This window comes from Cervus canadensis, chromosome 28, assembly GCF_019320065.1.
Source record: "Cervus canadensis isolate Bull #8, Minnesota chromosome 28, ASM1932006v1, whole genome shotgun sequence".
In the NCBI taxonomy this organism is placed as follows: Eukaryota; Metazoa; Chordata; class Mammalia; order Artiodactyla; family Cervidae; genus Cervus; species Cervus canadensis.
In genome coordinates this window covers 35342586-35368838 of record NC_057413.1, presented here as the reverse complement: position 1 = coordinate 35368838, position 26253 = coordinate 35342586, and the positions used below count along the sequence as shown (strand labels likewise).

The window sequence follows — 26253 nt, the reverse complement described above, 5'->3', positions numbered from 1 at the left end:
TGGTCTGACCCACTGCAACTTTCCAGATCCCAGCAAACCATTACCTAAGAGAGGTATGCTCAGCAAATTGATGAGATGCACAGAAAACTGAATGAGCTGCAGCTAGCACTGGTCAGCAGAGTGGGCCCAACTCTCTGCAACACCACCCAACCACACACTGCACAACCAACGCTTCAAAAGCCGAACGAATTGGGCTATGAAGTTTTGCCTCATCTGCCATATTCACCTGACCTCTCACCAACTCACTAGCACTTCTTCAAGCATCTCGACACCATTTTTCAAGGAAAACGCTTCCACAAACAAGGGAGGCAGAAAATGCTTTCCAAGAGTTCATCGAATCCTGAAGCACAGATTTTTATGCTACAAAAATAAACTACTTTCTCCCTGGCAAAAATGACTTGATTGTAATGGTTCCTATTTGACTAATAAAGATGTGTTTGAACTTAATGATTTAAAATTCAGGGTCTGAAACTATAATTACTTTTGCACCAACCTAATATTTTAGGTCACCAGGTGGTTGCATCTGCAGATCCCATTACCTATGGATGGATACTGATGACCAAAGCAGTTTTACCACTGCTTTTAAAAGTTTCCAAAAATTATTAAAGACAAATTTTCACATATTTGAGAAAAATGGGCTACACTGAGGTAGAAAAAAGTCAGAGGGCTGTGATTCAGGTGTCCTGTGACTTAGTCCTAACTTGCTTGGACTTTGAACACACATCCAGACACCCGTGTCTCACCTCCTGTCTATAAAAAACAAACATTGGGAATCACCAAGAATCATCTAGACTTGCAGTTATCCTGAGAGAGCATCTGGAAATGTGTGAGGTGGAGGGAGATGCTGGGGCTGCTGCGGCCATACAGTCTGAAGAACCCCACTGATTTGCCTCAAGTCTCGAGAGAAGATCCTATGAAACTACTTGGGAAACTAAGTACACAGAGCACGTGTACAGGTTACTAAGAAGTGCTTACGGGAATATAAACCATGCAACATGATGCAATCAGAGAAGGCAGAATGTAGGGCTTTGGTATGCTAATTATAAATAATCCTCCCCCAGCAACAAACTAGCAGTTCATTCATTCACTCAGGATTTAATAAGCATCTACCATGAGCCTGGCTGATGAGTGAGGCGTTAAGAATATAGGACACTGACTCGCATTTCTCTGAATAATTGGTGATGTTGAGCATCCTTTCATGTGCCTATTGGCCATCTGTATGTCTTCTTTGGAGAAATGTTTATTCAGGTCTTCCAGCCATTTTTTGATACAAACTAGTATGTATGAGATGGATAAACAACAAGGTCCCACTGTATGGCACAGGGCACTATATTCAATATCCTATGATGAACAATAAGGGAAAAGAATATGGAAAAGAGAGTATATACAGATACACAGAACTGAAGCAGTGTGCTGGATAGCAGAGATCAAAACAACACTGTAAGTCAACCATACTTCAGCAAAAAAAAAAAAAAAAAATTTTTATAAAGACTATAGGGCTCTGTATGGAGAGCTCAAAACCTTGAAAGGAGCTGGGGGAAACCAGAACAGCGTGCGGTGGGGAACACGGGCCCGCACTGTGTCAGGGGACCCGGGGCCCAGGGGACCAGCTCAGGTCAGGAGCCAGCAGCAGGGATATGGGGGAGACGGCGGGATGAAGGACAGGAGCCAAGGTGATGCCAAATCTCATGAACTTCTTACAGGATTTTGAACGTTCTCCCAAGAACTATGGAAAACCATTCAAACGCATTAAGGAGGATTAAGAGACGAAGCCATCAGCTCTGAGGTCAGGTGGAGAAGAAATGTACAAGGGAGACAGTCCTCTCAAAGAATCCAGGGCGAGGTGCGGGAGACTGGAGGAAGGACGCGGCTGCAGGGGGGGGAAACGTGGCGGGCCGGGCGGTGTGAGAAGGGCATGGGCACGGAGCTTAGCTTCCCACCCCACTCACGGTACCCAGGGCTGGACGCAGGGACCGGGGTCATCAGAGAGGAAGGGGCAAGGAGACAGGCCGCCCGGAGAGCCCCACGTCCACCAGCCTCCAGGAGGCCGGGTGCAGAAAGGGTGCCGCAGACAAGCCCAGGAAACAAGAGGAAACCCAGGGCAAGTGGGGCTGGAAGAGAAAAAGGGCAATTCACGAAGAAAGGACGGTCAACAGAGTCCAACACTGGCAAGTAAGACGAGGCCTGGGATGCGTGCCCTGGATGCGTCCACAGTCATCACAGTCATCCTGAAATCCCTCGTGACCCTAGGAGAAGTAGTTCTGGTGGTTTGAGGGGCCAGGAGCCAGGTTCCGAGTCGGCTGAGCAGTAAGGAATTGGGGAAGAAATAAAAATAGTGCAGACGACTCTTCCGAGAGGTCTGGCCTCTAAGGAGGTTAAGGCAGTGCACAGAACAAAAGCTAGGGATTAAGGGAAGTTTTTAAATTATTTGCTGTTTTAGGAATGAAGAGGTTTCAGCATGCTTAACATCCAAGGAGAGGCACTTCCCTGGGGGTCCAGGATTTAGGACTTGGTGCTTCCACTGCAGGGTTGCGGGTTCAATCCCTGGTCAGAGAACTAAGATTGCACAAGCCATGCCCAGTGAGAAAGACGTATTGAGAGAGACATTTACTAGAATGAGAAAGAAGGTTTCTGGAGCAGTGGTGGACATGGGGTATGAGGGACGGGCTCGGATAGGTGGTGACAGGATACTTGTCAAATGGGGGCAGAGAGGGCAAGAGGCAGGCAGAGGAAGGCGGGTTTGCTCCTTCGAGAGCCAGCAGGGCAACTCTCCACTTGCTGGCTTCAAAATCCCCTGAAAGCAGGAGTGAGGAAGTGGTGGCAGGGAGAGAAGGAGTGGATGAACAGGCACAGAAGGACGTCTGGGGGCCACGAGGCTGGGAACCCGCCCTGCAGTCCGCCTCTGTCTCCTCTGCTTCTGTGCTGGGCAGAGGCCCCCAGCAAGCAGAGGGCTGGGGTCAGACAGGCCAGGCTCCTCTGGGAAACTGGTGTGAGCTCAGCAGCATGGAAAGAAGTAGACAGGACTCTGTGCAAGAAAAGAGGGGAGGAGGGAGGGGGAGACAGACAGACAGAGAGAGAGAGAAAGAAAGGAAAGAAGGAGGAAGGGGGAGACAGAGAGAGAGAGAGAAAGAAAAGGAAAGAAGGAGGGAGGGGGAGACAGAGAGAGAGAGAGAGAGAGAGAAAGAAAAGAAAAGAAGGAGGGAAGGGGAGACAGAGAGAAAGAAAGAAAGGAAAGAAGGAGGGAGGGGGAGACAGACAGAGAGAGACAGGAAGAAAGGAAGGAGGGAGGGGGAGACAGACAGACAAACAGAGAGAAAGGAAAGAAGGAGGGAGGGGGAGACAGAGAAAGGAAAGAAAGAGAGAGGGGGAGACAGACAGACAGAGAGAGAGAAAGAAAGGAAGGAAAGAAGGAGGGAGGGGGAGACAGAGAGAGAGAAAGGAAAGAAGGAGAGGGGGAGACAGAGAGAGAGAAAGAAAGGAAGGAAAGAAGGAGGGAGGGGGAGACAGACAGAGAGAGAGAGAAAGGAGAGAAGGAGGGAGGGGGAGACAGACAGAGAGAGAGAGAGAGAGAAAGGAGGGAAGGAGGGAGGGGGAGACAGACAGAGAGAGAGAGAGAAAGGAGGGAAGGAGGGAGGGGGAGACAGAGAGCGAGAGAAAGGAAGAAGGAGGGAGGGGGTGGGGGGCCGGGGAGAGGAAGGCCCTGCAGGGCCAGGGAGGAGGGACCCACTCTGCTCAGCAGATGCCAGTCCCAGCCCAACCTCGGGGCTCCGGCACACGGCGCACCGCCTCACACGCAGACGCGTGAAGCCGCCTGCGTCAGCTCACATCCGCTCTCAGACACATCACACACATGACACCTCGCTTAGCCTCTGACAGCAGGACAGTCACCGTAACAGACTCCTGAGGATGACTATGTGGACCGAGTCATGTGCAGACCTAGCAAATTCTTACTGTTCTTGCTGGGGGAAAAGCATCTCACCTTGGCCCCCGCCCCTCATGGGTGGGTGGCGGGGGGGAACCTGTAACATGGTCCTTGCCCTCCCCCAACAGTAACTAGGAACGTGCAGGAGACCCACCCACTGTTGTGTAACTGGGAGCAGACAGTCCCCGATGCTCATATTTGGGTACACACTGTTGAAGGAACGAGGCCAGGAGCCCCAGGGCAGCAGCAAGCCATAAAGGTAACTTTCCCTCATCTCACAATGAAATGCCTGGCTTTACTCTCAATATTCTTCTCATTTTTTCCTACGAGGGGACTCTCCCCTACCAACACAACAGAAAGCAAAGAATGAGAAGCACTGTAATTCACAGCAAGCTTGGTCAGGACTTGAAGATGAGAATCTAACAGGAGATATCAGGAGACACCTAATGAATTAAGACTCTCCATTCACAGAGAACAATTAACCCCTCACAGCCTCACAGACTTCAGGAAATACAAAAGACAGTACTGATCTTGAGAGAGGAGTAACTTCTTCAGTCTCCATATTTCAGTGAACTTACAGGAGTAAACTGGAAATAAATCTAGGGGATGAACACTGCTGCCCTCCCTGCAAAAAGCGGGGGGGTGGCGATGAATCAACTTATTTACTCTGAGAGAAAATACCAAGCTGCTCCCATCAGAGAGCAGCAGGAGAATATGAGCCTATCAATGACCAGGATAAAAGCGGCCTTGGGACAGGGCAGAGGTGAAGGGCTGGAGTGTCAGGAGGAGTCTCGGGCCGGGAGGAGGTCAGGGAGAGCGCAGGGGAGACGGTGAAGGAGCGCTGTGCCAGCTCCACAGACAGGAGGGGTTCCTCCATCAAACCCATCCTCTCCTGAGCCCCCCAGTCACAGCCTGTTATCAGGGGGCTGGCAGCAGCCCAGAGGAGGGAAGGAAAACTGCCATCTGTGACGCGCCTCCGAAATCTCACCAGACAGGCACAGTTTCATGTGTTATCTGAAGACACCCCTCCCTTCCCACTAGCATCCCAACGTCTTACATGATCACATCATTCAGAAATGTCCTCACTCACGCGGTCATTTCTCCCCTGAAACTCAGCACATACTGTTTAGACTAACAGCTTGTACACCAGACAGAGGGACAGGCAGGCCTGCTATGTCGGCTCCAGCACAGAGTTTAAAAGCTGAAGAAAATCAACTCTGTGAGCAAAGGGGTCAGTTTAAGAAGAAAGCTAAAAACATGAAAGGGGGTTGGATCTGCTAGGATGCAACAAAAAAGCAAGCAAACAGTTCTTTCTCAAAGGCGACGCGTAGGGCCAACAGCACAGGACAGTGCAGCTCGTAGACAATGGAGACAGAAGGCCTACAATTTAAACAACCCACAGGTTCTACTTCTGGGAACTTATCCTACAGGCGCATTCAGACGTCTGCACAGAGACACATACGAAGTTCAGTATTTTTTTTTAGGAGCAATAAACAATGGCCATCAATAGTGCACGGGCATACACGCATGCTCACTTGTGTCCAACTTCTTACGAACCCATGGACTGCAGCCCACTTTCAAGGTAAAGCCAGCCAGGGGAGACATCGTCCTACCATGGTTCTATCAGTTTTTCAGTTTTCTGATTCCAAAATGCAAGTAGGAGAACTGGGGCTACGGCTTGCTTCCTAGATACAAGGATCTATTTCATACTAACAGAAGGCTTAGTGTGATAGTGAATTTCTGTAATCTTGGCACGAGGGCCAGGAACACAGAAAGAAGGTAATATAAGCACATACTCCTGTAAATACTAATGTTTACATGCTAAAGTCCCAAAGCTACATGTAAAACTACACAGACACTGAAAACATTCCCTGGATGTAGCCACTAACTCACACACCTCGCCTGGGTGCAGAGGCATCACAAACCACGCATGTGAGCTCCCTACAGATTTTAAAATGTGATACCGTATACAAGTCACCCACATATACTCTCAGCGTTCAAAGAGTTTTAAGTTTACCTGGTAAGGGAAATGAGACATTTGATTTTGCCTCACAAACTCACACGTTTGTCACTTTAAGAAGCAATTAACAACCGTCAGGGCTCACTCCACGCTATGCCTAGCCCGTGGCCACACAAATCTTACCTGTGCGCGCGCGCGCACACACACACACACACACCCCCTGGTACTTCTGGATCTGCAGCCTCAGGGCAGACCAGGTTCTGAGAGAAAGGAATCTTCTAGTTAGCACTAATCCAACTTCCTATGGGAACATTTCAAACCCTCAAGGGCCTCCTCCCAGTATAAACCAGTCCAGTCCAGTTTAGCTTCTAAGGTGTGACTGACTCCAGGTATGAGGCTGAATCACAGCCTCCAGGTCCTGTTAAAGGAGATGACTAGACCACAGCCTCACAGCCCAACCTTCCCAACTGCAGCGCCTTTAAACAGTTCATAGAATGCAACACGATGATGGTGCTATTAAAGTTTAAGTTCAAATGTAAACAATGAACAAAATCATTGCTACCCATCTCTACACTCAGATGAGTGAAAAATTCCTGGCTAGCCTAATTAAAAAAAAAAAATACTTAAATGGCATGCTTCTAACCTGTTGCAAAAATATTGACTCGTACTTGGATAACAGATTTAAAACACGCTTGTGAAAAGAATGCTGGGGGCTAAGAAAGAGAGTTAAACACAAGAATGGGATAAATTAAGAACAAAAGGAGGGCAAGCAGGAACTAGCGCCCTGAAATTATCTCTTGGCAGAACACCTGCAGCGCTTCAGTCCTGAGTGCTCATCAGCGTCTCTTCACGGGGCCACCTGAGCTCGCCCGGCCCGCTGCGCAGTCTCTGCTGCCCGTTCTGGCCCGTGGGCACCCATTCATGTCTCTGCCTGTCTCAGAGACATGCTTTCACGCTGAGAGACGCTGCTGAGTTGGAACCTGGCTTTCATCGGCGTTCCAGGGCAGAGACTGATAAAGTCAGACAAGCTGGGGGCTGAATTCGAGCTGGCATCAGAGTGTTAGTTTTCAGCAAGGAAAAAAGTCCACTTTCCTGTGCCTCTGGGCATACCTGAGCACACAGAAGTCTCTGGTAAGCCCTCTGCTGCAACACCTGCCTCTCAAGGACACGCACACTCTCAGGGATTTCACTTCCCTGTCTGTCTTAACTCTTGGTGACACCAATCCACTATCTAGGAGACACTCCTGAAATCCCGTGGCTATTGATTCTCAGTCAATTCTACTTCCTCCTCTCTTGCTTTCAAGCTCCTTACTCTGCAAATGCTCTTGTGGCATCCTTCTGATTTAAGTCCATCAAATCAAAGTCTGCTTTGTTCTTTGTTCAAATGAAAAGTGACTTGTGAGGGCCAACAGTAAGGCTAATTTACCTAAGATCTCTGACCAGTTGAGTGCTGGTGAAAAGGCTTTAACATGCTTTAAAGATAATTTAACTATACAAACAAAACAAGCAGAAACTACTATAGACATCTGGTATTTTTATTATCTGAACCCCCTCTGCACTGAAAACTGAATATAACAAATGAATTTTCCTAGAAGGAATTAGGAACAGATCCCTAAGACAGAAGTAATATGAAAACAATGTATTTATCAGTGACTTATTTAAATAGAACCCACAGAACCAACCCTTATAATCTAAATCATATTACTTTATCACCCTTACTGTTGAAATCAATCAGGACCCTGAAGGGCTCCTAAGCACAGAAGTCTTTCTGTTCCCTGTTCCTTGCATGGAGGGAACAGACTCTAGCTTCTGTGACCTTCCCTAAGTCCCAAAGGGCAGAAATGAATTAAAAAAAAAAAAAAAAAAAAAGCTGGCTTAAAACTCAACATTCAAAGAACTAAGATCATGGCACCTGGTCCCATCACTTCACGGCAAATAGATGGGGAAACAATGGAAACAGTGATAGACTTTATTTTCTTGGGCTCCAAAATCACCGCAGACGCAGCCATGAAATTAAAAGATGGTTGCTCCTTGGCAATACCATTCACCATTGCAACAAAAAGAATAAAATACTTAGGAGTATACCTACCTAAAGAAACAAAAGACCTATACATAGAAAACTATAAAACACTGATGAAAGAAATCAAAGAGGACACAAACAGATGGAGAAACATACCGTGTTCATGGATTGGAAGAATCAATATTGTCAAAATGGCTGTTCTACCCAAAGCAATCTATAGATTCAATGCAATCCCTATCAAGCTACCAACGGTATTTTTCACAGAACTAGAACAAATAATTTCACAATTTGTATGGAAATACAAAAAACCTCGAATAGCCAAAGTAATCTTGAGAAAGAAGAATGGAACTGGAGGAATCAACCTGCCTGACTTCAGACTCTACTACAAAGCCACAGTCATCAAGACAGTATGGTACTGGCACAAAGACAGAAATATAGATCAATGGAACAGAATAGAAAGCCCAGAGATAAATCCACGAACCTATGGACACCTTATCTTTGACAAAGGAGGCAAGGATATACAATGGAAAAAAGACAACCTCTTTAACAAGTGGTGCTGGGAAAACTGGTCAACCACTTGTAAAAGAATGAAACTAGAACACTTTCTAACACCATACACAAAAATAAACTCAAAATGGATTAAAGATCTAAATGTAAGACCAGAAACTATAAAACTCCTAGAGGAGAACATAGGCAAAACACTCTCCTGACATAAATCACAGCAAGATCCTCTATGACCCACCTCCCAGAATATTGGAAATAAAAGCAAAAATAAACAAATGGGACCTAATGAAACTTAAAAGCTTTTGCACTACAAAGGAAACTATAAGTAAGGTGAAAAGACAGCCCTCAGATTGGGAGAAAATAATAGCAAATGAAGAAACAGACAAAGGATTAATCTCAAAAATATACAAGCAACTCCTGCAGCTCAATTCCAGAAAAATAAATGACCCAATCAAAAAATGGGCCAAAGAACTAAACAGACATTTCTCCAAAGAAGACATACAGATGGCTAACAAACACATGAAAAGATGCTCAACATCACTCATTATTAGAGAAATGCAAATCAAAACCACAATGAGGTACCATTACTCGCCAGTCAGGATGGCTGCTATCCAAAAGTCTACAAGCAATAAATGCTGGAGAGGGTGTGGAGAAAAGGGAACCCTCTTACACTGTTGGTGGGAATGCAAACTAGTACAGCCGCTATGGAGAACAGTGTGGAGATTTCTTAAAAAACTGGAAATAGAACTGCCATATGACCCAGCAATCCCACTTCTGGGCATACACACTGAGGAAACCAGATCTGAAAGAGACACGTGCACCCCAATGTTCATCGCAGCACTGTTTATAATAGCCAGGACATGGAAGCAACCTAGATGCCCATCAGCAGATGAATGGATAAGGAAGCTGTGGTACATATACACCATGGAATATTACTCAGCCATTAAAAAGAATTCATTTGAATCAGTTCTAATGAGATGGATGAAACTGGAGCCCATTATACAGAGTGAAGTAAGCCAGAAAGATAAAGAACATTACAGCATACTAACACATATATATGGAATTTAGAAAGATGGTAACGATAACTATATGCAAAACAGAAAAAGAGACACAGAAATACAGAACAGACTTTTGAACTCTGTGGGAGAAGGTGAGGGTGGGATGTTTCAAAAGAACAGCATGTATACTATCTATGGTGAAACAGATCACCAGCCCAGGTGGGATGCATGAGACAAGTGCTCGGGCCTGGTGCACTGGGAAGACCCAGAGGAATCGGGTGGAGAGGGAGGTGGGAGTGGGGATCGGGATTGGGAATACATGTAAATCCATGGCTGATTCAAAGAAAAAATAAATAAAAAAAATAAAAATAAAAAATAAATGTAAAAAAAAAAAAAAAAAAAGATGGTTGCTCCTTGGAAGAAAAGTAATGACAAAGCTAGACAACGTATTGGAAAGCAGAGGCACTACTTTGCTGACAAAGGTCTGTCTAGTCAAAGCTATGGTTTTTTCCAGTGGTCATGTATGGATGTGAGAGTTGAACTGTAAAGAAAGCTGAGCGCCAAAGAATTGATGCTTTTGAACTGTGGGTGTTGGAGAAGACTCTTGAGTGTCCCTTAAACTGCAAGGAGATCAAACCAGTCCATCCTAAAGGAAATCAGTCCTGAATATTCATTGGAAGGACTGATGTTGAAGCTGAAGCTCCAATATTTTGGCCACCTAATGCGAAGAGCTGACTCATTTGAAAAGACCCTGATGCTGGGAAAGATTGAAGGCAGGAGGAGAAGGGGACAACAGAGGATGAGATGGCTGGATGGTATCACCGACTCAGTGGACTTGAGTTTGAGCAAACTTCATGAGTTGGTGATGGACAGGGAGGCCTGGCGTGCTACAGTCCATGGGGTCAGAAACCGTCGGACACGACTGAGCAACTGAACTGAATCAGGGAAGCAAGGGGATGCAGAGACCAGTGGGGAGCAGCCAGGACACAACAGTGCAGCCCTGAGACAGGGTTCTGGTTCCCCTCAAGGGATATAGTGTCTCTGAACTCTTTACAGAACTAAAACCCCCAACAAATGGAAGATGTCAGCATTTTTTCATTCCAGAGAAGACCACCTAAGGCCAAATTAAATGGCCAGAGAAGATCATCAAAAGATTACCTGAGAACAGATTAAAGGATCATAGGCCCTGCACACACCCTTATCTTATCAGCAACCCCCTTTAACCACTGCTGTCAAAGTCCCCACCAATCCTCCAGGGCAGGGCACACAGCTTTGAGAGGCACAAGCCCACTGTGGCCCCCTTTGCAGGCAAAGCTATAAAACTATTCTTTTCTCTTCACCCAAAACTCTGTCTCCCAGACCCGGTCCAGAATGGGCACACAGAGGCTGAGTCTGGGCATCAGTACCCACCGCAGAGCCCTGGCCCTCCGCCCTGCAGGCTCACAGGACACAAAGAAACTACGGAATAGTCCACCTGTGCATTCGCTATCACTGGTACTGTTTTACTGCTCTCCTATCATCTACAATTTTCCTCACTATATGATAGTTGCTGATGCTGTTTTCAGAGATGGCTGAGTCTAGATTAAACAATTAATGCTGTCCTCATTCATTCCTTACAAGAAACCAAGATCTTAGTTGGCAGTTATATATGGCACTATTTATTTGGTCCCTTTCTAAGCAGATAGGGTAGGGAAAAAGAACCAGGCAAGGCTTTCTTGGCATAAGAGAACCCATTTTTGGCCTAAGCCATTTTGTGATCTAAGCCTTGCCACCATGCTCGCCCTTGAACAGGTCTCAGTAATTAGTGATCTTATGGGAACAAAAGAACATAGAAACTCTGCCCTGTCATCCAGTAAGATAAGTAACAATAGCAAAGATAATATACTGGTTATAGCTCCCAGTTCTGTTTCAATGGTAAAAATTACCCTGAAATGCTCAAGCAACAGATAAACGAGAATCTAAAGGAGGATGATGTTGACTTTTTTCTGACCCTAGAGACCTCAATCTGTTGACTGCCCAAGCACCTTCAGGCATATGCAAGTACCCTTAATTTAAAATTTCCCCAGTTATGCTGTCTAGGCTGCTTCTAGAAAGATCCTCAGTGTTTTCTTTACTTGCAGCAAGTAATAATAAATCCTTCCATCTCCCCATCTTGGTTTGGTTGTGTCTTTTGCCTTGACACCCACCAAAAGATGAACCCAGTTTTGGGCTAACAATTTCTGAAACCCACTGAGACGTTTCACATCTTTAGTCTTTAAGGACACACTACCACAGCTGCGCTTCCTTGGAGGCTTTGACGGTGAAGCATCTGCCCGCAATGCGGGAGACCTGGGTTCAATCCCAGGGTTGGAAAAATCCCCTGGAGAAGGAAATGGCAACCCACTCCAGTATTCTAGCCTGGAAAGTCCCGTGGACAGAGGAGCCTGGCAGGCTACAGTCCATGGGGTCACAGAGAGTCGGACACGACTGAGCGACTTCACTTTCACTTTTTCACCGCAACTGCTCTGGCCAACAGTTCCATTTCTTGATATTTAGTCTGCCTATTGGAAATTACCTAAGTATTTACAGAGAAGTATATGAGGACTTGAGAATCCAGAGCAAACACGTCCATTATTAAAAGGGTATCTGATGTGAAGCATATGAGTTACCTTTCGAGCCTCAGTTTAATAATTTAACAATTTGATAATTTAATAGATAACAGTAGAAACGGTACCATCTATTTCACAGGACTGTGACAATTTTGAAAGCTACTAATACTAAAATACTAAATACTAAAAAATAGGCAGGACAGGAACTATTACCTGTTCAACATCCTGCATCTAATTCCTGGGTACCCACTATATGATAGCTACTTTCTTTTCACCTTTATAAAGCATTTTTATCTCCTAAAAACTATAAATCAGTCTTATTACATAAATTTATCTTTGTTTTTATTTAATAATATTATTTATTACTACTTATTTCATATAATTCTGTTTCAAGAAACAGAATTTTAGAAAATTAAGTTTCTATGGAACTTTAGGAATAAATGAATTGTTATTAAAATACTGCTTACCAGGGTTAACAAACACACTCTCCACTTTTAAAAGTCATATTCTATGAGGGACACTAATAGAAATATGCTAGACAATTCAAATTAATGTGCTTGACTCACAACTATTGACATTCACATGTATATGGAATCTGAACGATGCTATTACTCCTCTCATTTCAGGTCCTATTCTGGAATCTTTAGATGACATTATATACAGTTAGCCCTCTGTACCTGTGGTTTCTGCATCCTCAAATTCAACTAACCACAGATTAAAAATATTTGAAAAAAATTCTAGAAAGTTCCGAAAAGCAAAATGAGTTTTGCTGTGTGCTGGCCACTACGTACAGAGCACTTCCATTGTTTTAGGTATTAGAAGTAACTTAGAGATGACTCAAAGTATACAGAGGACACGTGACGTTATATACAAACACTGCACGGTGGAAGCATTCACAGATTTTGGTATCTGTGGGAGAACCCCCAGTGGATACAAGGGCACAATCATACACGAAAACCTTACTAAATCAGTTATGTCAAATAATACTGATCTATTCTTATTTGATGAACACTAGCTATTCCCTTCTCAGCTCCAGGGAAACCTGCACTCTATCCAGGCGCCCCTGGCACCTCAGGGTTCCACACCTCTCTCTCCACCCACTGCCCTGATCAGGAGGTTTCCTGCAAAGCCCTCACTCCCACCTAAGGTCCTTCTCAACAAAGGATTCTATAAGATTAGGCTTGGTATCTGAGAAGAAACCCAACCCATGTGCCACCTCAGATAATTTTTGTTACAGAAGTCAAATAAAATCCATGCACATAATAAAATTTGTATCTAAAAAAGTCCAAAAAGCCCAATTAAGTGGGTGTGTTCCCACAGCGAATCCAAATAAATACATCATAAAATTTAAGAGGATAATTATCATGGGGAAAACAACTGTTAAAACACAACTCTATAAATGTGATTATTTCTGCCCAATAGCCAAAAACCTAACAGTGATTTCTTAATTGTTTATAACTTTGTCTCTTTTGTCTTGAGTAAATCAAGACAATCAACAATGAAAACCATGTATAAATCAACACCATCTGCTTAATTATTACACGGACTAGGGAAAAGGTACGCAATTTTTTTTTTTTTTGCTACTATTTTTTAAGAAAAAAGAAAGGCCCAAGGATTCAAAAAAAAAATACAGTTCTACAGGTGAAAGGTTTCTTCTAGTTAAAGAAACCACAGTAATGATCTAGGCGCAGGATAACTTGACACCAGCAACAAAAAAATCTTGTAACCATTTAAACCAGACAGTATTTTTACCATGAATTCTAATAAGGGAACACAACACATATGAGGGAATTGAGTTCCAAGTCAAGGCTGAACACACCACTACACGCAAAACAGACAAGCAACAAGGACCTACTGAGCAACACAGACTATACTCAATCATCCGTCACAGCCCAAAGGGAAAAGAACCTGAGAAAGAACAGGTTACTGAACCACTTCACTTTACACCAGAAACTAATGCAGCACTGTAAATCAACTGTACGTCAATTAAACAAGAAGCGGGAAAAAAGCTAAAGCTAAGCAATGTTCTAAAATGATTACTCGGCCGACACAAAAGTTCACAACGAATCATGTTCAGGAGAGTGAAATCCTCTCCTCAAGCAAGGTGAGCTCTGAAACATAAACAGGGCAGTGACTTATTTGAGTACCAAGGGGAAAAAGGCACAGCAGGTATACACCGATTTGTATTCAAATCGTAAGTATTTGAAGAGACAATGCCTGCAGACTGTGGCTCTTAAACGTCAGTCATTTTAGAAGAAGAGCTGGCTTACAAATGCTTTGCTTCTACCTGAAAAACTTCCAAGCAGGGCACAGCCTCAAAACGCACCCTGACACCCACCTTCTGGTGTAACCACCCCCATGCTGTCATCCAAAGGCTACGAAGGCCTTTCCACTCACATACAGAGTGGGTCCAGCCTTCCAAGGGCCTGGGTTCTAAGTCACACGGGACACACAGCGTGACCATCGCAGTGTCGTGATCACCACAAAACCCTCTGGCAGCAGGGTCCTCAAGGAGAGCTGTGCTTTATTCCGGACAAGAGCTGGCAAGTCAATCCAGGTTTTTCTTCCTAACTCAGCAACCGACACCCACATCTACTGAAATGCTGTCCTGTAAAGGAGGCAGGCTGACAGGGTTTAAAGGGGCTCCTGGGTGTGGATCCATGGGAAATGGTACAGTGTTACAGACCTCAAAGTCTTCAAAGTAAAAAGAGGGAGAGAAGAGCAGTAGGAAAAGGGAAAGGGGAGAATGGGGTGGGGTGCCAGGCAAGCAGCCCAGGTGGGACTCACACCCTGCATCTCGGCAGCGCCGTGACCTTGGCAAACCAGAGGGTGCCCATCTGTAACGTGGGCGACGGCAGCTCCTCCCAGAGCTGGAGGAAGGTATGCATGCGACAACATAGAGGAAGCATCTAACAGAATGCCTCACTGGCAGACAGTTAGCCGGATATTAACTGCTCCATATAGTTATTCTTTTATTTCCAAGTAACTTTGTCAGTTCAGTGAGTTAGAGTTTGGACTTACTGTCACAGGAAGATACTCAGCTCTTCAAAAGCATGACAAACTCCTTGCAAAACTAAGAAAAATAACTGAAAGCAAGAGTTACATTGCTTTCAGTAAGGAATTTCTGTGGGTTTCACTTCTCATAAGGCAACAGTGGTGTGCCTTGTAGGAACAAGAACAGCCGCTGGGCACTGGGGTTTGAGTCCCTAGCCCGACACTCACCGGTTGTGTGACCTGAAGCAGGTATGTACTCTGGTCTGCTCCTGGGTGTAACCCGGGAGGACGACCTTCTTACGGATGCTGTCAGAACTGAGTGAATGAACACACGTAAGCTGCTCCGGATAGCGCCCTGCCCTTAGTAGGTGCCACGTCAGTGTTAATTCAGACCCAGCAATTCTCACCAGGACACTGTCTACCACCCCAAAGGTGGCCATCATTAAACCCACCTATGCACTGGAGTTACTAGGTGAGGAGGCTGTGACGTAGAAACTGACGAGGCTTCGTCTGAACCCTGACCTCACTAATCAGTGCTGTAAGTACACAACCTCGGCCCTCCACCTGTAGAGTCTACATACCAGAGCTTACTGTCCGCTAGGTCACTGACAAAATTCAAAGACATACCACATACCATAGCTCTGTGTGTCTGAGTGATGACCTCTGGACAGTGGAAATGTGGTTTTTTCTTCCACTGTCTGTATTTTCTAATGTTTTAGCATGCACATGCACCATTAAGACTCAAGATATCATTTTCACTGATATAGACACTTTACTCATTATATCAGTCTTGCCTAATCCAGGCTTCTCTCCAGTAAAAGGTGTGTTAATTGATAGAAGAGTTGTTTGTTGTCAGAAGAATGTGTAGCTTGTGGTAACTGACACAGTTTAGCTGAGAGATGCTGGGTAAGTCCTTCTCTGAGCCACATTTCTTGATACATAAAATACGTGGGCACAACAAAGTCTTTCAGGATTCCTGCAGGTGGGATCTTCGTTTCCTGACCTGGGACTGAACCTGAGCCTGTGCATTGGCAGCACGGAGTCCTAACCACTGGACCACTCGGGGAGTCAGGATTCCCCCTGGTTCTAACATTCTGTGACCATATTACACTGTTCAGATGGGAAGCAGAAACAATAGGGTATATGCTAAACCCTTATTTGTTCTGGCTTTGCCATCCTAGAGAATCTGTTGGGAACCAGTATATAGTATAATGATAATCCTATCATTAATGTACAAATTTATTTGTACAGGTTGTAATGTTTTCTTTCCTGATCACTTTATCTATATTTATGTATTTATTCTGGCTCCGCTGGGTCTTCGTACTGCGTGTGAGCTTTTCTCCAGGTGTGCGATGAAGGCTGCTCATTTCAGTGGCTTCTCCTGTTGCGGAACACAGGCTCTGGGCACACGGCCTTCAGCAGCCGCAGCTCATGAGCTCAGGAGTTGCAGCCCTAGGCTCCGGAGTGCGGGCTCGGTAGTTGCGGGGGCTCCAGAGAGCAGGCTCGGGGGTTGTGGCCCCCGGGCTTAGTTGCTCCCAGATCGAACCCATGCCTCCTGCAGATGGATTCTTTACCACAGGGCTACCAGGGAAGCCCGGTTTTATTTTATTAATTATAAAATGATGCTATATATTGTGAAGAATGAGAAAGCTGAACTATAAAAATGTTTTCTCAAAGACCTGCCGATTGTTGAGGCACACATGTGGGACAGAACCTCTTGAAATGACCTGTCTACATGCAGAGGAGACATTTCAGGCTGACCGGCCAACAGATCATTTCCGCTGCTGAAACTTCGACAATGCATCCATCTAGTAAAATCGCTAAAGAAAATCTAGATGTATTCCGTGAAGCCTGGGAATCCCAAAGCAGTGGCATGTCAACACTGCTCAGAGAAATCAGTGATGGGTTTGAAGGAAAACGAGGGGAGAAGTACAGCTCCCTTTCATTTCCAAAGCCAGTGAAGAACAGCGCAAACCTGAGATCATTACAGCCAGACAGGCCTGACTCCGAGAAGCAAGACCAGATAGCAAAGCTTGGACTCAAACTGGGTTTGCTAACCTCTGCGAGATGAGCAATGCCAACTCTAAGACTGAGAAGTGGGAGGATCAGGAGAATGAGATTGTTCAATATGGATGGAACATGCCCAGTATGGCATATTCTCTGTGTTTATTTACTAGGGGCCACTAAAAACTTACCAAGATTTAATTCATCAACTAGAGGTTTTTGCTGAAGAGGGTTTGAAGCTTGCTTCAAGGGTACAAGCTTTCTCAAAACAGCTGAAAGATGATAAGCGTATGGTTTTCCTGGAAATAAACAAGCTTGTTCCTCTCTGCCACCTGCTCCAGACAATAATTAAGACACCTTTGCAGAATCAAGGGGCTTCCCTGATAGCTCAGCTGGTAAAGGATCCACCTGCAATGCAGTTAGATTCCTGGGTCAGGAAGATCCACTGGATAAGGGATTGGCTACCCACTCCAGTATTCTTGGGTTTTAAGACACTTTGGGCAGAATCAAGTGTTTCTAAAGGTTGATGAGTGTATTTAAAAGGGAAGATCCATGATGGCTGTTTTGGTTCAACTTCTCTCACTTTGCTATAAACTACTGAAGAAGCTTTAGATGGATAACAATAGACGGGTCTTGGTTACAAATAAAGATTCTGTGGATGGTAAAACTTGAGAAGCTTTTGAGGTCAGATCTCGGGAATACCATGTGGCAAGCTGACCTTTTTATAAAGCAAATGATCCTTTACGTTTCAGAAATTCAACAACTTTGCAGAGAAAACAAACCAAAATCTTGCTTTATTTTCTTTTCACAAAACCGATTGTGAAGCTTTCTGACAACTAATAAGTGCCAAGGTAGTTGCTGTTAAAAAAAAAATTGGAAATGAAAGAAACACTTAGATTTATCAAAGGGCAGGAAAACTCAAATTTCATACCTGTATTTATGAATGATGGCATTAAATAATTTCCCATCTCTCCAGCAGGTGGTGAAATTTTCACACCGAATCCCCGCGTAACCCTCCGTGGCCTGCTGCGTCCACAGTAACAGTCTCTCTTTTGCTGACATGTCTTCTGACTCACCAGTAACATGGATATCAGATATCTAAACGGAACCGAAAATGGTAAACCATTAGGAAGGAAGGAAGCTACAACAGATTAAGAACCTACTATGTGCCAAGCACTTATTACTTAATGCTCCTCTCACTTGTAAGATGGCAATGTTTCCCCCATCTCCACGGAGGGAACCTGAGTTTCAAAGAGATTAGCAGATAGAAAAGTAAGATTTAACCCACTCGTTTCATTTTTTTCTCATACCAGAATGTCCCAGCGCTGAGAAGTCTCCATTCCTTTTTACTAATCAGATCTGTTCAAACAACTTAAGCACACATTTTTCCAAGTTCAAATGAGTCACAGTAGAACCTACAAATTAATCTATGTTACTCACATGCAGAGCGGAACCTGATCCAGCAGGTATCCTGTGTAAAGAAAAGGAGAACAGCCCCCTCTCCAACTAACCACACTGCTTAACTATTTGGCCAGAAGTCTTTCTGATTTTCTCATGAAGCTTTGTTCAGTTTACCCAATGGGAAATTTTCATCAAATAATTTTTCCCTATACTTTGTTTGCCTTATTTTTTTAAAAAAATCTCTTCCACTGAACGATAATAAAAGTCACCAGTTGACATGATCTCCATTCGCTCAAGTCGCCCTTTGATAAGGGTCCTATTTAACCTGCTGATAATGACATTAAGGCACCAAGGGACTCCGGCAGGGGTCAGACAGTGACTCCCAAGCCGGGATTAACACCAGCAGACAGCTGTTCCCTCAGTCAGTGGGGACGCCAAGCTGGGGGGTCAGGACAGGCGGGGATCAGGGTCAGATGGGAAGGAAGGCGGTGGGGCGGGGCGGGGTGGGGGGTCATCCCACACGGGAAGGAAAACCCCTCAAGTCCCGACCGGCCTTGAGAGCTGGCCACCGGTCCCCTGGCTCAGGGACATCCTTTCAGGCCTGTGAGCCCAGCATCCTCTTCTATAAAACGGGGGGGAGCAGGCAGAAGCAGGAACTATTTAAGAGTCTCTTCAGTCTGAAGTCTGAGAGGCTGAGACTGTGAAAACGACACACAGGCAGAGGTTCACACAGGCAAGCAGGAAACTGACAGCAGAAAGCTTAGAAACCCGGACTCTATGGCTGATTCATATCAATGTACGACAAAACCCACTGAAATGCTGTGAAGTGATTAGCCTCCAACTAATGAAAAAAAATTAATTAATTAATTAAAAATGCAAAAAAAAAAAAAAAAGAAGAAGCCCTTCAGTCTAGAAAGATGAACGGATAAAGATGTGGTGCATATATTCACTGGAATATACAAAGGAATGGAATAACGCCACTTGCAACAACATGGACGGACCTAGAGATGACCACACTGACACGTTTACGTGGAACCTCAAATACGGCACAGATGAACCTTTCTATGAAACAGAAACAGAGTCCCGGACACAGAGAACAGGCGTGTGGCTGCCGGGGGAGGGCAGTGGGAGAGGGATGCGGGCGTGCGGGACCGGCAGATGCGAACTATCACACACAGGATGGAAACCAACAGGGTCCTGCTGCACGGCACAGGGAAGCAGAATCAGGATCCTGCCATAAACCAGAGTGGAAAAGAAGATGAAGAAGACTGCAGACACAAACGTGTAACGAAGCTACTCTGCTGTGAAGCGGAAATGAACACAGCACTGTGTACACGTCAATAAAATGTTTAAAAGATCTATGCACGTACATGTGAAACTAGCTGTTTCTGGAAAACCTGAGGACACAGGGTAGTATTTATAGCAGTATAAGAAAAGGGCAATAGCTGGGTAGAGGCAGGGACTGATTTCTGCAGGGTCAAGAATGTTCCAGTCCAGTCCACTGCCAAAGGTAACTGCCTATTAACAAGGAGTCAACCACAGGGTGTTTAACCGGCTACAGTGCTGCCCAGACATCCAGGGAAAGATATTAAGGAAGAAGCGTTCACAGGCCTGAAAGTGGCTGAACATCAGCCAGGAGCCTATTAGGCTCACAGACATGGTATCAGACCACTGCACATGCAGACACTAGTTTAAAAGCTATAGTTGTAAGGGGGATATTCAAATATGTTACGAACCAAATTTTAACATATCAAAGACCACTAATAAGCTAAGTCTTTCATCTTCTCATTCAATTTCCAATTAACTATTATTCCCACTGGGAAGTTAAGCATTTTTAGATATACTGTTACCACTCACCATTGCCTACGTAGGTGTATCTAACTTTTCTATCAACCTAGGTATATCTAACTATGATATGGTACAAAAAAATTAAAAAGAAAAGTAAACCAAATGCTAAACACTGTAAATCTGAAGTTGCCACTCATGACTCCTAATGTAAAATCGGCAAATCAACCTGACTCCTCCCCAGCAAGGGCAGGCCAGGCAGGATTCTAGGAAGGAACAGGCCTCTTCCTCCAAATCCTGGAGGCACACAGAGATCACAGGAGGTTTCAGCTCCTGCTGTTGGGGCTCAAATCCCAACTGCAACTGCTAACAGGATTAAGACCCAGAGCTGCTTAACGTGGGCACATCTAGAGATGACCAAACTACGTGAAGACAGAGAAAGACAAATATCATATGGTATCACTGATATGTGGACTCTTAAAAAATGATACAGACGAATTTATTTAGAAAACAGAAAAAGACTCACAGACTTAGAAAACAAACTTATGGTCACCCAAGGGGCAACGTGGGGGGAGCAATAAATTAGGTTAGGATTAACATACACATGCTACTATATATAAAAGAGTTAAATAACAAGGACCTACAGGGGTCTGGATATAATATCTTGCAGTAATCTGTGCTGGAAAAAAATACGAAAAAGAATATATACATATATGTATAAATGAATCACTTTGCTGTATGCTGGAAATCGAGGCAGCATTGTAAATTAACTCTACTTTAATTCAAAGAAAAGACCTAGAGCTATTCACATCATCTCCCTAAAACCCATCTTTCTCATTTTTAAAACATAAATGATGATATAATAACATCTTTCCAAAGTTTAGACAAGATGATCTACATTAAGTGCTCAGCCCGGAGCCTGCAGGTAGAAACCTCTACAGACGTCAGCTTCTCCCACCACTTGATGAGCAGTACTTGTTGCTTCTGGCCTCTCGCCAGCGACCTGCCAGCCACCATCCAACACAAAGAAGATGTTTCAGACCAGAGCTGCTCCTGGCCACTGGAAGCCTGCAGGACTCTCCTCCGAGTCACTGCCGGCCGCCACTGGAGGGCACGTGCTTCCTCCCACGGAGCCTCTTGGACCTTCTTTCATCTTTGCTTCCTCTCCCTGGACCCAGCCTGCCTCCACTCGCAACTTTCCAGAAGCATCTACTCTGCAGGAAACAAAATCTGCTCACCTCCACCAGCCTGCTTCGGCCTTCCCATTGAACCCCAGCCCCCCTGCACCACACCCCGCAGCGCGTTAAGTCCTGGAAGCAGCAGGCACAGGGGCAGGGCACGCTTCCCGCCTCCCCGGATGATGGAAAGCAGCAGCTCGAAGGTCAGTATCCGCAGCACAAAGACCTCACCTTTGCACATCTGGTCACTCTTGTGCCACCATCTCCTTCCTGTCCTCAAGACGACCGGTGCTCCCAGCATCTAGTATCTGCATCCAGGGACCCATCCTCACAGGCCTCAGCCTTCCCGCCACGCCGACCAGCCACATACCTTCAGCTGGATCTCGTTACCTTGAACCTGATCCAGTCCACTGCAAGTCTGTGACTTTCAACAGCAACAGCTATTTTCTAGCACTTTCGCTCCTCAGCTCCAGCTGGACCGACCACAGGCTCAGCAAACACCGCGTGGTCCTCCACCAGCCCGACTCTGCCGCTTCTCTGAGGCCTCCGCTGGCTTCGCCACCTCCTCCCGCTTGTCTCCACCCCGGGATCCCTCACTTCACCCGCTGTCCTCACCTTCCTCACCGTCCTCACCCTGTGGCCACCCAGACGTGGAGCCTCAGCCCCGATCCAGGAGGTCTGTCTCCTCTGTGGGGATGTCCGCCTCCTCGAATCCCTGCTCTGTTCTCGGCTGGGGCTCCAGGAAACCCACCTTCCCTCCTCAGCATCCTAAAAGGCCAGTGTTTCCATCCCTAAGGATGTCTGCCAACTCTTCACCATGCGGTGGGACGCCTACCCCACCTGCTCGCCTACTGTGTCTGCCATCACTTTTCATCATCTTTACAGAGAAAAGGGACAGACGTGAGGGCCCTGGCCGGTCACCCCGGGTCTCTGTGAGGGGATCCCCCTGGGTCTGTGCTCTCAGTATGTACAATGCCCAAGTCTCTTCCGTCCTAAAATGAGTAAAAACGAATAACCTTCATAAACCCGGCTTCCTCTGCACTCAGCAACACCTCCCTCTTCTTAAGGAGCGCTTTCTAACCGGTATCTTTACTCCTCAGCCTACTGAGTCTCGGCTTCTGTCCCAGTCACTCCATGGAAAGTGAGAAGGGGTGAGCAGACCCACAGAGGGGTCTGCGCTCGTGACTCTGCTCCCAGGAGGGGGGAGAGGGGTCAGGGGCTGAGCGCGGCGGTCACCGCCGAGGGTCAGTGCCGCCAAAGCTGCGCACCTACACGCTTCCCGGGCCCTGGAGAGACAGCAGCGGACCCCGGGGGGCGCGAGCTGCCCCCGGGCTGTGGGGAGCAGAAGCAACCAGCTTTACTCAAGACCACCAACTCCAGGCTCGCGTGTCAGCATCAACCCCTCTTAAGACACAGCCATGACCAACCTAGAGCAACACCGGGCTCAGGAGAGCCTCCCACCTCTGGAACCAACCCCCAGTGTCTGGCGAGAAACAGGCTGCGTGCACCACATGGCCCCTCATCCCATCGACACATCCATCCACGTCAGTCTTGGCCGGCCTGCCCAGGCCCAGGCCATTCTCCTTCTGTTCCACGGTCAAACCACAGGCACCAGACCCTGCGGGCCACAAGCCCTCTCTCCGCAGGGGCTCTGCTCAGGCCGCTTCTCCCCTGGAGCATCCCTGCCCCCCAGACGGCTCAACACAGATTGAAGTGCTCAGTTACCTGCAGGAGGAAGGGGCGGAAGAACTGCAGGAGGGGAGACAGGAGAGGGGGCAGGGGAGGGGAGAGGAGGGATGGGGAAGGGGGGGAGGGGTGGAGTGGGGTGGGGAGGGGTGGGGAAGGATGGGGAGGGAGGAAGCAGCAGAAGAAGTGTCATGTTTGCACTGGGGATGAATGAGTTTTAGCCTACCATGTAACCCTTGTCACCTTAGGAAATAAAAGGTTTCCAACTAATGTCACTTCACAATAACTGCCACACCCCCCAGCCACTGTCTAGGAGTGCCCGGTAGTGAACCCAGGCCTAGAGATTACTCATTCCAACGTTACCCAAGTGTCACCTTATTTCTGTAAAACAATGTCATAAACTTAACCCGGGATGTAGTCTTGAAATGTCTTTTCAATGCGAGAAAAGAAGCCGACACCCATCGGAGAGGTCACTCTGACCTCCCTCCCGGCGGACGGGGGCAGGCGGGGAGGGCCAAGCCTCCCGTGCTGGTCAGCTGAGGCTGCCAGCCTCAGCCCTCTGAGCAAAGTCAAACGCCACGAGAAGACCGGGCGGCAGCCACACCCGCTTTTTACCACTATGCTGTCATAGTTCTGGCATGTGGGAAGGGAGGGCACACCAAGGGCCAATTTCCAAAGCTGACTCACACACTCCCCGGGAGACTAGTCACAGTTTTACTGGATTTAATTCGAGCCCAGGCAAATGCAATTTTTAAATTTTTAAAAAATAATTACAATTCATGAAAAGGTTAAATAGCCAGACGTGTAACAGCAGAAAGGCAACATCTCCAAGGCTGAGAGGACTAAGAAATGTAACTTAGAGAAGCTATGACTACAGGAAAGGATTAAGGAATCCAGGGAACTCGAACTGGAAGACCCCAGAGCCCGCTGTCAGCCCCTGGCTTCACTGGTGAAAAGCTGAGGGCACAGGGGGCTCGGGGACGTGTCCAGGGTCTCAGCAGGCTGGCCAGGAGGGCCCGAGGCATGGCCCTGAGGCTCCCAAATTCCAGCGCAGGACCTGCAGGGGGAGAGTGAACTCTCTCCTTCACGCTTAGAATAGACACCTATCCTGCCAACTCAGACTGATCTTTCCTCCGGGTCAGCAAGCCCCGTGGGTGCTCACTCAGTGCTGGGGAGCCATCTCCACCAGACTGTGGTTAAGGGTTTAGGATCATGGTGGAGGAGGAAATGGCAACCCACTCCAGTACTGCTGCCTGGAGAACCCATGGACAGAGGAGCCTGGCGGGCTACAGTCCATGGGGTCACAAAGAGTCGGGCACGACCGATCAACTAACACTACACTACACTCACACTGGTCAGAGTGGCCATCACTAAAAACTCTAGATAACAAATGCTGGAGAGGGTGTGGAGAGAAGGGAACCTCCTACAGCGCTGGTGAGAACCTAAGTCGGTGCGGCCACTATATAAGAAACAGTACAGAGGTTTCTCAAAACACTAAACATAGAATCACCGTATGATCCAGCAATCCCACTCCTAGGCATATATCCAGGCAAAACGGTAACTCGAAAAGATACACACACCTCTGTGTTCACAGCAGTGCTGTTCACAATAGCCAAGGCATGGAGAAAACCTGAATGTCCATCAGCAGATGAACGCATATAGAAGACGTGGCACATATATACATCGGAATGTTATTCAGCCATAAAAAAAGAAAAAATAACACCATTTGCAGCAACATGGATACAACTAGAGATTATCACAGAAAGTGAGACACCTCAGAAAGAGAAAGACAAATTCCACATGGTAAGACTGATATGTGGACTCTGAAATACGACACAAATGAACACATCTGTGAAACATCACAGACCCACAGAGAGAACCTGGTGGTTTCCAAGGTGGCTGGGGGGGGCGGAGTTTGGGAATAGCAGATACAAACTATCATATACAGGAGGGATGAACAAGGTCCCACAGCACTATACAGGGAACCATATTCAGGATCCTGAGATAGACTATAATGCAAAAGAACATAAAAAAGGATGTGTCTGCATATACATATACACACACACACACACACACACACACACACATAACTGAATACTTTGCTATACTGCAGAAATTAACACAACAGTGTAAATCAACTAGACTTCAATAAAGAAAATTTTTAATTAGAAAAAACATTTAAGTCTTCTGACTTAAGAGCTAAGTCCCCTTTCCTCTGCTACACCAAATCGACAGTGACACTGAGTTTTATCTACTGAGAAACCAGCTCACATTATAGAAGCAAAAGCTGACATAAGGGACACACGGTGGGTATGGGAAAGGCAGTTGTCAAACGTTCTTCCCTGCAGAACCCAAATCCCTACTGGTTCAGACAGCTGGACACGAGCACCATCCAAGGAATTTCAGTTCCTTCACATATTTGTGTTGAAATCTACAACAGAGTTTATACTCTAATTGAGAGAGTTCAGGTATTTCCAAGGAGGAAAGCAGGAGGCTGGAAAAGGTTGATCTCAGGATGCTCCCACCTCTGTTAACACAATGATCTCAAGAGTGAAAGCTGATCCTCGGGAGGAAAGGTAGTACAGAGCCATGGAGGGACCTGTGTTCCATCCCCACCCCACGGCTTCCTGGGCCTCAGCTTCCTCTCATCAAGACACACACATACACACACACACACACATCCTCACGGTTCAGAACGGTGCCTGCCCCCCATGACCAGAAGTGACTGCACCAGACTGCGGGTTATTCCTAACAATTTTTTAGTCACACTGCTGGACACTCCAGTCAGGCAAAAGCAAATTCCATATTGAATGTGTCAAAACACACAAACATTTCCAAGCCAGGATGTTTGCTTTCAAAGACAATCTCTTCAATGATGTTTCAACTATTTTGGCAGAAACCAATGTAATCAACACATTTTTAGTGTGTGCTTCCAAGTTTCAAAAATGTGTGAAAAGGCTCCGCAAAATATTCTTAACTGCAAAGAGGGCACATGTATTTTGAAAATTGTATCTCGTTAAAAAACTGCCTCCCTAAAAGGAAGAGGTAAATAGAGGATTAAAGCAAAATAAAATGAAAGATGATAAAATTCAAGTGATGATGCTCTACATTAATGGGTCACCTTGAGCAAATGCTCACTTATTTCTTATTCAAATACAGGAGAAATTAACATAAGATTTAACTCTTCCCCTTGTACAGCTAAGGATCTGAAAA

At 46.0% G+C, this 26253-nt stretch overlaps 1 protein-coding gene across 17 annotated transcripts in view; it reads right to left on the bottom strand.

Moving 5' to 3' along the window:
* DST (dystonin) overlaps nt 1-26253 on the bottom strand; it is a 511627-nt gene that overhangs the window by 209876 nt on the left and 275498 nt on the right. For all 17 annotated transcript variants that reach the window (XM_043450645.1, XM_043450644.1, XM_043450646.1 and 14 more), the window contains one exon: nt 17922-18088. In XM_043450645.1, the coding sequence (XP_043306580.1) occupies nt 17922-18088 (167 nt within the window). The remainder of the gene's footprint in view (nt 1-17921; nt 18089-26253) is intronic.